The 13776-nt window shown below is 34.7% G+C and overlaps 1 protein-coding gene across 2 annotated transcripts in view; it reads right to left on the reverse strand.

Moving 5' to 3' along the window:
- The window catches only part of LOC123535929 (uncharacterized), a 160376-nt gene that overhangs the window by 17495 nt on the left and 129105 nt on the right, over positions 1-13776 (reverse strand). For both annotated transcript variants that reach the window (XR_008368220.1, XM_053529208.1), the window contains exon 51: positions 11859-12182. Coding sequence is in view for 1 of the 2 variants with exons in the window: in XM_053529208.1 (XP_053385183.1) it covers positions 11859-12182 (324 nt within the window). In the remaining variant the exon portion in view is untranslated. The remainder of the gene's footprint in view (positions 1-11858; positions 12183-13776) is intronic.

Here is a 13776-nt window from a genome sequence, read left to right on the forward strand (position 1 = left end):
TGATCTGATAATAAATACTATAACAAAACATATCACTATCTTGTATTGAAATGTTTTCCTCTCGTACAGTTTAAATACTTTTGTTGGATTAAAATTTCAGATCAGAAATCAAACGAATAAATTTCTAATGAAACACTTGCATAGATCTAAAAGTATCCATTGTTTCGTGCAAAGCACAGAAAATAAATTGCTAAAATATTTTGTTTAAAGAAAAACATCAGTCACAACATTCACATTCCGAATAAAGAATGCTATTCATTTATATTAATTGAATGTATATAGACAATCAAGCATGTAAGAGATGATGTCTTGTTACTTGATCACTGTTTGAGATAAGAAATTCCAGTTTGTTTTGTTCTTCTCATTGTTTTCTCGTTTAGGGCAAACCCATTATTTTAACTGGGGACCATACGCCGCTTTTCATGGAATTACACACTAGTGTAGCATTGAAGGTTCCATGTGCACCGCCGTATGAACACATCTACGGATGTCTCTAAATTGTTTTTTTGTACTTTTAGCATGTGTAAATGTTGAGTTCTGCTCAACCCGGGGCTAGAGGGCGTGGACGGTAGCATGCATTTCCACTACTGTCCATGAACAGGCTCAATCAAACCGAGCCTGCAACATTTTCGTTTTTGTTGTGTTTAGCGACCTGTGGAGTTTCCACTTTTTCTATTTTATCAAAGCTAAAGGGAGAAAACGCTAACAGCGAAACTGACTGAATCGTAGTATTTGCACACTTCCTTCCCCTGATAAGTGAGGAAATTTTCTCAGTATGATTGAAATGATTAGGGTTTTTACCTAAAGTATAAATCAGTGAAATTTATTTTGCATACATGTACATTTATCCATCAATATCATAAAATTTAAAAGCTAAATATGTCACAAAAATGCATGATAATTGATGATTTGAATTAGAAGATTTATGTAGGACACAGGTTGCGCCCCCTGGTACATTTGTCACAAATAGTGGGCAATAATTCAAATGTTTGCAGTCTTAAGGGGGTATAGCCTCAACAAACATTTTATATAAAGGATTCATTATTCTAGGCCATATACTTTTGAGCTATGATCATCACAAACAAAAAATCTACCATTTTGGCTATTTCAAGGGCTGCAAACCTGTAATTAGCGCTAAAATCTCAAGAAGAATGCCAAGTGCGCAAGGTCACTTCATTATAAAGATTCGAGCAAGGTGTCATGAATTTACATCAAATACTTTTGGGCTAGGCACGTCATTAGGTAAAAATGTGCATTTTTGACTATTCTAGTGGCCATAACTTTAGAAATATGGGGTGGAGCTAGACGAAAAATAAGAGGTGCGCAAGTTCATATCATGATAAAGATTCATGCAAGTTTTTATCAATTTATATCAAATACATTTTGAGCAAGGCGCATCACAAAGTGAAAAAGTGTATTTTTGACTATTTCAAGGTCCATAACCCTGGACATAGGGGGCGGAGCCTGACAGAAAAATAGGAGGTGCACCAGTTCTTATAATGATAGAGACTCATGCAAGGTTTCATATTTCTATATTAAATACTTTTATCTAGGCGCGTCACAAGGAGAAAATGTGCATTTTTAACTCTGGAAATAGGGGCTACAACCTGACGGAAAAATAGAAGGTGAGCAAGCTTATATCATGATAAACACTCATGCATATGAACTACTTTTTAGCTAGGTGCGTCACAAGGTGAAAGTGTGCATTTTTGACTCATGCAAGGTTTCATGAATTTACATCAAATACCTTTTGAGCTAGGTACGTCATTAGATGAAAATGTGCACTTTTTACTATTTCAGGGGCCATAACTTTGGAAATAGGGAATGGAGCCAGACAAAAAATAAAAGGTGTGCTATTATTATTTTTAGGCACTTTTTGATATCAAGAAATGATTCTTGATATCAAGACATCGAATTTCTGATAACAAGAAATCATTTCTTAATATCAAAAATGAATTTCTTGATATCAAAAAATCAATATCTTGATATTAGAAATCCAATTTTTGATATCAAGAAATGCTGTCTATTTTTAATATAAAAATCGAGTTCTTGATATCAGAAAATCATTTCTTGATATCAAAAAATTAATTATATTTTTTTGATACCAGGAAATCAAATTATTGATATCATGAAATCATTTCTTGATATCTAGAAATACGGACTATTTTTGATATCAAGAATTCTATTTCTGGATATAAAGAAATCATTTTTGATATCAAGAATTTGATTTCTTGATATCAAAACTTCGATTTCTTGATATAAAAAAAGGCCAGTATTTCTTGATATTAAAAATTCACGCCTTTCTATAAATAGACATGCAATAAGGAATAACCTCTAATTAATTTATTCGGTGTGGGGTATGGAACGCCTAGACTGTCTTGACATAATGATTATCAGTTTGTCATGTGCTTTTCCCAATATGTTCAGTACAAATCATAATTTGTTATGTAGATAAAACAGTTTGTTATGTACATTTACTAGTTTGTCCGGTACATTTCTTAATCTGTGTTGTGCATTCGCCAGTTGGTGCTGTCCAACTAATTGCTTAAAAATATTCGATTTCATGTGAAATTACACAACGTGTACCCTTATAATTTTTGTCTTTACAAGTGGATCCTCATACATACAACAAATATACTACTTATGTTCAATATGTTCTTTTCGGCAGTTATCTATTTTCGGAAACTTTAATACATAACAAACTGCTTTAACTACAAGACAAGTTATGATTTGTACCGAATATATTGGAAAATGCACATGACGAACTATCAACTGTACGGCACAGACTGTTGAATGCACAACATAAACTAAGTAATGTACCGGACAAACTAGTAAATGTACATAACAAACTGTTCTGTCTACAAGAAAGATTATAATTTGTACCGAAAATATTGGGAAATGCAACCCAATTTGTGACTTTATTTGCGACGCTGTTGTTTATTGAAATTGATTAGTTTCGAATTTTATATTTTGAGAAATCCCCCGGATTTGTACCAAAGTACAGAGTACATTTACATCTCCGTGTCCGTTGTAAAGGTCTTATATTACTGATAGCCAGGGAGCCAAAAGTGCGAAAAGTGGCTAGAAACAGGATTTACCTGTCCGGTCATGCTATAGTCAGTTTCTATACATATTATGAAAGTGCAAAGTCTCGCGGATCAGAAAAATTGGGCCTGCAAAACAAAAGCTCTTGCGAAATTTGAGAATATTTAGGGGAGATAACTCTGTATGTTTGCAGTTTTTTAAGATTCAAAACGCTTTTTAACTAACAAAACATGACATCACGTTTCTAAAATCAGTTCAAATATGTATATTTCCACATTGCTTTTACGCAAAAGGCTTTTGGTTGAAAAATATGCAAAATGTACTAATTTTATTACATTTTATTATAAAATGTGACACCTTAAATACCAGAGAACAAAATAAAAATATTTAACCTAAAATTTACAGTATGAAGAAGTAACCTTTAAAATGGTCTTATTTCTCAAAGTCATTTATTAATAACGCTGCGAAACAGCCCGTAAGAACAGAAAATAATCAAGATACTCTAGTTCAGGTTTGCCCAAGAAATACGCTAATTCGGGGTATTTTATGTACCCCACCCACTTTATATGATGCAAAAAATGTATAATAAAAACATTCGACCAACAACCAAGAAAATATATTCTTTTTATCACGTATACAATATAATCTATATTTTTGACCATATAAAGCTGGATGAGGGGTATTTCAAAGATTTCAAATAGAAAAAGGGGGTAGGAAAACCTATGTATTTTACAACCGATAATTAGAATTAACAACCCGTTATTAAATAAGAGCAATACTAATGGAAGTCGAAGAAACATTTACTTGCAAACTATTCATTTGAAAAGTAATTCATTTAGATACTCTATAGTGCAATCTAGTGCAAGTTTGGCTAGAAAAATGAGCAAATCCGGGGTATTTTATGTACCCCACCCACTTTATATAATGCAAAAAAATATATAATAAAAATATTTGACCAAAATCAATGAAATATATTCTTTTTATCACGTATGCAATATAATCTATATTTTTGACCATATAAAGCTGGATGAGGGGTATTAAACAGATTTTAGATAGACAAAGGGGGTAGGAAAACCTATGTATTTCACAATCGATAATTAGTATTAACAACCCGTTATTAAATAAGAGCAACACTATTGAAAGTCGAAGAAACCTTTACTTGCAAACTATCAATTTGGAAAGTAATTTATTTAGATACTCTATAGTGCAATCTAGTTTAGGTTTGGCTAAAAGATACGGAAATCCGGGGTATTTTATGTACCCCACCCACTTTATATAATGCCAAAAAGTTCATAATAAAAATATTCGACCAAAATAAAGGAGATATATACTTTTTATCACGCATACAATGAAATCTAATATAAAATACACTGTATCCTGCTTGTGCAATGCAATGCCTGAAAAGTGTCACAGAATAAAACACAGTCTGTTTGACACAGAATTAGATGAATTTGAATAATACTAGTGTATAAGTTGCGAAAAAGACATATTGAACTGTTGCAGTCTAAAATCACATATTTAAAGTTAAAACAATATAACGTATTACCATTTACACTGGCAGTGCAAGTTATATTTATACAGTACGAGATAAAATCATTTTTGTGATGTAGCCGTAAAGTTTAAATTGATACAAGTATTTCTATATACAGATCGGAAAAAGATAGTTACGCATGCTATTATAAAGTATTGTGTTAATGTCTACTTAAATTACATGTACAGATGTAACTATTTGTCGTTAGTACTGCGGGAATTTGTAACTAAAATTGTGCTCCAGATGGACCGCATATAAATAAAAATTCAAATCACTATTTTAGCCTTTAGTTTCAAACCAGTAAATGTTACCTAAAATGATATGACTCTTTGTATAAATACTTGGTTCATGGCACTTTGTTGTTCAATTCGTGAAAAAATACAACAAATGTTTAATTCTAATGTCATGTAATAAAATACTAATTGAAGGGCTTGCCTATCAATAGTCAAAATTATTTGTTGTTTGTCATCCAGACATAGAGCAATATACTGGTTAATTTATAAGTAATGACAAACAAGCCATTCAGTAAGTTTATAATTTAGATTAACTAAGACTTATACTAGCATTTTCTGAGGAAAGAGGGTCATGCTGACCCTATATCGTTCACCTGTTAAACTTGGCCTAGGGATCATCAAGATAAACATTTTGACCAAGTTTCATGTAGATAGGATAATAAATATGACATCGAGTGTTAACAGGCTTTTCGTTTGATTTCAGCAGGTGACCTAGTATTTTATCCCATATGACCCAGTTTTTTCAAACACTTTGACCAAATTTCACGAAGATAGCGTCAATAATGTGGCCTCTAGGGTTTTATCAAGCTTTTCCTTTGATTTGACCTAGTAACCTAGTTTTTGACCCCAAATAATCCAGTTTCAAACTTGGCCTAAAGATTATCAAGTTTGCAAGTTTGTGTCAGATCAAAGCATAAATGAAACCTCTTTATGGCTGAAAGGTCAATCAAACCGGTTTTCGGACTGAACCGAGATCGTATTGTGATTTAAGTTGTAAGTGTGGTTAAAGTCAAATGTAAAATGTCATTTCTAGCGTGTTCTTAATGTAACAATTAACAGTTTTTTGCACTTTCAGGGTTCAAATAGGGGTCGTTATTCTGGAACCTTTGATTTGATCTGATGAAGTCATCATGGAATGCAAGATATATTGCTGTTAAAGATATTTTGCAAGTTTGTTTCAAATCAAACTATAAATGAAGTGTCTGTATGGCTACAAAAGCTAACATGGCAAATTTTGGCCCTTTAAGGGGCCACCACTCTAGAACACATCATGGGATCTCGCCAGTTTTCGACAGGAACCGAGATATTATGCCAATAGAATTTGTGTGCAAGTTTGATTAAAACCAATTGCAAAATATGGTCTCTACCCTGCTCACAAGCCAAAACAGAAACTTTTGGCTCTTTAAGGGGCCCTAACTCTGGAACCCATTATGGGCTTTGGCCAGTTTTCAAAGGGAGATTTTATGCTAACACAAGTTGCTATGCTGTGTCTCACCAGTGTTAGGATTCCTCCCTTGCTCCTACCCAACCTGTCACAACGGAAGCACTGGTAGCCTCTAACCTTGAATGATTTGTCCTCGCTAAGGTGAGTCTCTTGGATGCAGCAGACCTGAATGTCCCTATCAAACAATATGTTCTCTAAGTCCATTTGCTTATTGAGGAGTCCTTCTGCATTCCAATGCATAACATTGAAAGGTTCCATTGGCTTATTTTTTGTTCCCATGTGGCCAGTAGATTTCCTCCCTCGACTCCTAGCACTTATACAAGTTGTGTGTAAGTTTGATTAAAATCAGTAGTAAAATATGGTCTCTATCGCACGGCCTGTAAACACTGGCTCGTCCTCTTTGAGGAGATGAGTTGAAAAAAGAGCCAATGATACTTCCGAGGAGGCGCTAATGACCAGAACTTTATGCAGAATGTAAACAAAGAAGAAGGGTGAGTTAATTGTTTCCTTTCTCAGATAAATGTAAGGCCCTATTTAAAAAAGTAGCCAATGTAGTTCCACTCAGAATTGATTATACCTTTTATTTATGCAGGCCATTTTGCAAGGTAAATGCATTCCTTGACGTGAGAACTTTTGAAAGTTGGAAAATGGGGCAAGTTCGAACCAAAAATGGAGATTTACCCATATATTTCGCCCTAATTTACACAAATAAGAGTAAACATACATTGTACCAAATTTTCCCATAATGGTAATGTTAAATCTGAATTATTTTTGTGTTTTAACGGCGTGTTTTACCCCTCTATGTTCAATTTTGTTAAGAGGAGGAGCCAAAGCCTTGGAGGAGGCGCAAAAGTCCAGAGTCAGAGCCACTGACCAGTTCTTTTCCTGGTTGATTAACGCTCGTAAAAAGCATTTTCGTTCTCGCAATGTAATATCTATTTCCTTTTAAGGTTTGTAATTTGATGCTTGAAATTGTATTATACTACCCAAATGCACATACTCTACCTAAATTAACAAGAGCTGTCCATAAGATAGCGCACTCGACTTTTCTCAGTACTTGACTCTAAATTAGAGCTTTGCCAGTAAAAACTTTATAAAACTTAAAAAGCTAAGTTAAAAATGGGCATAACTCTGTCAAAATTCAAATCGGAGTTATAGGGATTGTTTCTCCTGCTGTAGACTTTGATAGTAAATAACTGTTTTAAGTTTCAAGTCAATAGTTCCATTCACTACTAAATTCGACCAACAAAGATGAGCTTATAAATGTATGTAAATGTATCAAAGAGGCAATCAAAAAAGAAATTTGGTTATTAATAATACATAATAAAGAACCCATGTCATTGTTTTCTCACTTCCTTTGTTAATTGCATTATATTTGATTATATATTATATGTCTAGGTATTGTTTTCTCTTTTCTAGTTAATAACATGTTTGTTACTTTCTTTAAAATTGTATGAACTTGACTATGTATATTGTAATATTGGCGTTTAGACGATGTACGATGTACAAGTCTCAATAAAATTCTGTTCTGTTCTGTTCTGTTTGATAGTAACGATGATATTTGATGCTATCAAAAGGGTTAACCAAAAGGGTTAACCAAAGATTCTATGTTAAAAAGGGGCATAACTTCATCAAAGTTCAAATCAGTTATAGGGATTGCTTCTCCTGGTGTAGACTTTGATAGTAAATAACTATTTTAAGTTTCAAGTCAATAGCTTTGATAGTAACAGAGATATTTGACTTTATAAAAAACCAACGGCGACGCCGACTCCGACGCCGGTGCGAGTGCAATAGCTCTACTTTTTCTTCGAAAAATCGAGCTAAAAATATATGTGTATCAATGCAACGGCTACATAGTTTAATGTTAAATGGTCAATTTTATTTTAAATGTTTGAAATGAATCGCAAAGAAAGCATGCCCAATTCTGTATGATATTATTACTTTTGTTCGTTCCAGATGGGTCTGTTTAAACACACATGTTTCCTTACGAACGTTATTTAAGTAAAATTAAAAAGTTGTATTCATAATTCTGTAACTGTAAGCTCAGTAACGGTCAATACCCATTCTGACTACGTAGCATTAATTAAAAACAAAGTCTGACATCAAACATTGCCTCAACAGATGGCACCCTATTTACAAACTCCCAGTACTAAATAATAACTTAATATGACTTTGACTGCAGAACGACTGACAAACGGACAAGGATAAGACAAAACCTATATGCGGTTCGACCGGGGAATAAATATCTAACGTTTTCAGTTTCATTGTTATGGTTAGAACATCTGGGAGAGTATTTTGAGTGTTAGCATTTTCTCATTTATGTAATCGAATTAAGCAATTTACAAAGAAGCAAATATATTTATTTAGCATTTGTAAGAACCTAGTGAAGCACATATTGCAATTGCATTTCAAGACTACCACAAAGTTAACACTAACTATTACAAAATCCAAAATGCGTTGGACACGAAAACCGTTGTGCATTATGAAATGTCCCTTACATAGAAAATATCATAATTATACAACTTAGAACGCCATGATAGCCCATCATTAGACAAGTGCAAAAGAAAAGAGAAGTGCAAATATCTCGTAATACATTCTAAATGAATAGGATGTTGTTACAATATCATCTATCAGATGTTTGTCACGATCCAAGAGAATCATGATAAAGCTCTGGTATTTGGGAATTGAGGATACATTAAAAAATCTCAATTTCAATCTGCTTTGGCTCCCACTCCGGTTCTTAGCGCCTCCTCTGCGGCGATGGCTCCTCCACATGCTGATAAATGCACATATACGAGATAAACACGCTAGTAAACCACATAAGTCATGCAGCAGTAAGATATGCTTTTCAGCAAGATTGATGCAGGGACTATAAAATCTTAAATTTTTGTAAATTAGGGCGAAATATATGGGAAAATGTCTGCTTTTGGTTTAGACTTGCTCTATTTTCCAACTTTCAAAAGTTCTCGCGTCAAGAAATGCATTTACATTGCAAAATGGCCTGCATATATAAAAGGTATAATCATTTCTGAATGGAACCACATTGGCTATTTTTTTAAATAGGGCCTTAAATTTATCTGAGAATGGAAACAATCAACTCACCCTTCTTCTTTGTTTACATTCTGCATAAAGTTCCGGTCATTAGCGCCTCCTCGGAAGTATCATTGGCTCTTTTTTCAACTCATCTCCTCAAAGAGGATGAGCCAGTGTTTACAGGCCGTGTATCGTGTTCACAAGTAATTGTGGACGGACGCATGGACGGACGAAAGCAATCACAAGTGGTGGTGATGGTGTGTGTGTGAGGGGGGGGGGGGGGGGGGGGGGGGGGGGGGGGTGTTTGATTACTACTGTTTTTGTACAATTTATAAAATTTCTTGAATAGTGATATAATGAATTATCATTACATTAATAAGTTACAATCATTTATTCTTCTGAATAGTAAAGATTATTCAAAATAACTCATTTTATAAACATTAAAGTTACACATTATGTCAAATTTCTGCATTACATTCAGCATATTAGAACTTCATTCCATCTATCTATTTATTATGAGAAAGGTAAAAGCAGATGTGTACAACACCGAAGCAAGCATTTCTCCTTTGTTAATTTGTGAAAACTGTATGGATCGATCAATCACATTTTATACATAGTTTTAGATGGGTGTGGTAATATTCATACCCCTACATTTTCTCGATTTTGACAAATTTGTACAAAAGAATATTTAAATAATTTACATTCAAATGAATAGTTCGCAAATAAAGATTTCATCACCTTTTATTATTGTTACTTGTATTTATTAAATGGTAAATAACGGTTTGTTCGTTCTAATTATCGGTCGTAAAATACATAGGTTTTCCTACCCCATTTTTCTATTTAAAATCTTTTAAATACCCCTCATCCATCTTTAAACTGTCATAAATATAAATTATATTGTATATGTGATAAACAGAATATATCTCATTGATTTTTGGTCGAATATTTTTAGTATACATTTTTTTGCATTATATAAAGTGGGTGAGGTACATAAAATACCCCGGATTTGCGAATTTCTTAGCCACGCCTGAAGTAGATTGTACGAATGAGTATTTAAATAAATTACTTTCCAACTGAATAGTTTGTAAGTAAACGTTTCATCGCCTTTCATTAGCGTTGCTTTTATTTAATAACGGGTTGTTAATTCTAATTATCGGTCGTAAAATACACAGGTTTTCCTACCCCCCTTTTTCTATTTAAAATCTTTGAAATACCCCTCATCCAGCTTTATATGGTCAAAAATATAGATAATATTGTATATGTGATAAAAAGAATATACCTTCTTGGTTGTTGGTCGAATACTTCTATTATACATTTTTTGCATTATATAAAGTGGGTGGGGTACATAAAATACCCCGGATAAGCGTATTTCTTAGTCAAAACTGAATTAGATTGCACGAAAGAGTATTTAAATAAATTACTTTCCAAATGAATAGTTTGCAAGTAAAGGTTACATCGCCTTTCATTAGCGATGCTCTTATTTAATAACGGGTTGTTAATTCTAATTATCAGTTGTAAAATACATAGGTTTTCCTACCCCTTTTTTCTGTTTAAAATCTTTGAATGACCCCTCATCCAGCTTTATATGGTCTAAAATATAGATTATATTGTAAACTTAATAAAAAGAATACATCTTCTTGGTTGTTGGTCGAATATTTTTATTATACATTTTTTGCATTATATAAAGTGGGTGGGGTACATAAAATACCCCGGATTAGCGTATTTCTTAGCCAAACCTGAACTAGGGTATCTAGATGATTTCCTATTCTTACAGACTGTTTCGCAGAGGTATTAATAAATGACTTTGAGAAATAAGGCCATTTTAAAGGTTACTTCTCCATACTGTATTTTTTAGGTTAAATATTTTTATTTTGTTCTCTGGTATTATAGGTGCCATATCTTATAATAAAATGTATATAAAATTAGTACATTGTGCATATTTTTCAACCATAAGCCTTATGCGTAAAAGCAATGTTGAAATATACATATTTGAACTGATTTTAGAAACATGATGCCATGTTTTGTTAGTAAAACAACAATTTGAATCTTAAAAAACTGCAAATATGCAGAGTTATCTCCCCTTGATATTCTCAAATTTTGCAAGAGCTTTTCTTTTGCAGGCCCAATTCTTCTGATCCGCGAGACTTTGTACTTTCATAATATGTATAGAAACTGACTATAGCATGACCGGACAGGTAAATCCATTTTTTTATGCCTTGGCTCCCCGGCTATGATGTCACATTTGTATATACAATGTATAGAATATGTATAACACAAGTCACTGTAATAAGCAATTTACTTACTTACTTACTCTACATCTACTGGGTAGTAATCACTGACTGCATACTATTGTGTCAGTAATTAAATCTTTCCTTGTGGTATAGATGTGATCAATGATTGACGAACTATTTTTAACAATCCTTGTCGGAGTATTAATGAGCTGAGTAAGTTCAAATTTTGAAACAAATGATTCCCAACCTTTGTTATTAAATTTATTTATTTGATTTCAAGTTAAAATATCTGAGTGCATAAATTTCATAATTATTATGATCTGAATTAGTACCTATCTGCCCATGTCTGAGTCAAGTTAAGAGGCCTGTATGCACAGTTAAGCAAAAATGGTGAAAAACTTAAAACTAAAGGTATGAAACTGATTCATGGCGAGTTCATGTTCTGTTAACCTGGTAATACGTTTAAAACCGCGTTCAAATTTAGACAGAAAAAGGGCATGTACTAGACAACACATTTAAACATCTATTCACAAAGACGAATGTATAAATCTGACATATACCTATAAGCATTGTGGGCATTCCCGTGTTAGCTGTTTGCATTACTTCTGCGCCATTATTCTTAACCAGCCAGACAGGATAAGTCGTTGTAAGTGTAGGATATAAATTCACTGTAAAATAATTCTTAAAAGATGTCTCCTTCAGGGCTGCATTATATGGACATGTATCATTCTCACTGTCAATTCCATCAGCATCCGAATCCGACTCGCAGATATCGCCAACACCATTGCCGTCGGTGTCAGCTTGATCACTGTTAGAGTAATGAGGACAGTTATCGGCCTCATTGGCAATTCCATCTCCATCAAGATCAGAGTCGCACAGGTCTCCTGTAAAATATGTTACATAAGATCAATCTTAAAGAAGATCAACTGGAGGCACAGAATGTAGCACCACTGGAGGCAAAGAATGCAGAACCACTAGAGGTATAGAACGCTACTCGAGGCACAAAATGCAGAACATATGAAGGCACAGAACGCTACTGGAGGCACAGAATGTAACACCACTGGAGGCAAAGAATGCAGAACCACTGAAGGCACAGAATGCTACTCGAGGCACAAAATGCAGAACATATGAAGGCACAGAACGCTACTGGAGGCACAGAATGTAACACCACCGGAGGCAAAGAATGCAGAACCACTGAAGGCACAGAATGCTACTCGAGGCACAAAATGCAGAACATATGAAGGCACAGAACGCTACTGGAGGCACAGAATGTAGCACCACCGGAGGCAAAGAATGCAGAACCACTAGAGGTATAGAACGCTACTCGAGGCACAAAATGCAGAACATATGAAGGCACAGAACGCTACTGGAGGCACAGAATGTAACACCACTGGAGGCAAAGAATGCAGAACACTAGAAGTATAGAACGCTACTCGAGGCACAAAATGCAGAACATATAAAGGCACAGAACGCTACTGGAGGCACAGAATGTAGCACCACCGGAGGCAAAGAATGCAGAACCACTAGAGGTATAGAACGCTACTCGAGGCACAAAATGCAGAACATATGAAGGCATAGAACACTAATGGAGGCACAGAATGTAACACCACCGGAGGCAAAGAATGCAGAACCACTAGAGGTATAGAACGCTACTCGAGGCACAAAATGCAGAACATATGAAGGCACAGAACGCTACTGGAGGCAAAGAATGTAACACCACCGGAGGCAAAGAATGCAGAACCACTGAAGGCACAGAACGCTACTCGAGGCACGGAATGTAACACCACTGGAGGCAAAGAATGCAGAACCACTGAAGGCACAGAATGCTACTGGAGGCACGGAATACAGAACCACTGGAGGCAAAGAATATAGCACCACTAGAGGCACAAAATGCTACTGGAGGCACAGAATGTAGCACCACTGGAGGCAAATAATGTAGCACCACTGGAGGCACAGAACGCTACTGGAGGCACAGAATGTAGCACTACTGGAGGCACAAAACGCTACTGGATGCACTGAATATAGCAGCACTGGAGGTACAGAATGCTACTTGAGGCACAGAATGCTACTGGAGGCATCGAATGCAGCGCCTTTGGAGGCAAAGAAAGAACTACTGGAGGCACAGAATGTAGCGCCACTGGAGGCACAGAATGCAGAACCACTGGAGGCACAGAACGCAGAACCACTGGAAATATAGAATGCAGCCAAAGAAAAGGTAGTACATCACCCCTTGCACCCAATTACTGGCTTATGTGAAAAAAGGAACACTGAATTTACTACATGATCTTAAAGGACCAGAAAATATAACAAAAATATTTTAAATAAAACATTCAATTTCAATAAAAACAAACAAACTTTGGCTTGTGTTAAAAAAATACGATGAACAGAGAATGTTTAAACAGACTAAATACTTTAATTCATGGATGACATTTTTGTGACTAACCTTACAGTAAACACACTGAAGAATAGAAACAAACA

Source organism: Mercenaria mercenaria, chromosome 17, assembly GCF_021730395.1.
Source record: "Mercenaria mercenaria strain notata chromosome 17, MADL_Memer_1, whole genome shotgun sequence".
Taxonomy (NCBI): domain Eukaryota; kingdom Metazoa; phylum Mollusca; class Bivalvia; order Venerida; family Veneridae; genus Mercenaria; species Mercenaria mercenaria.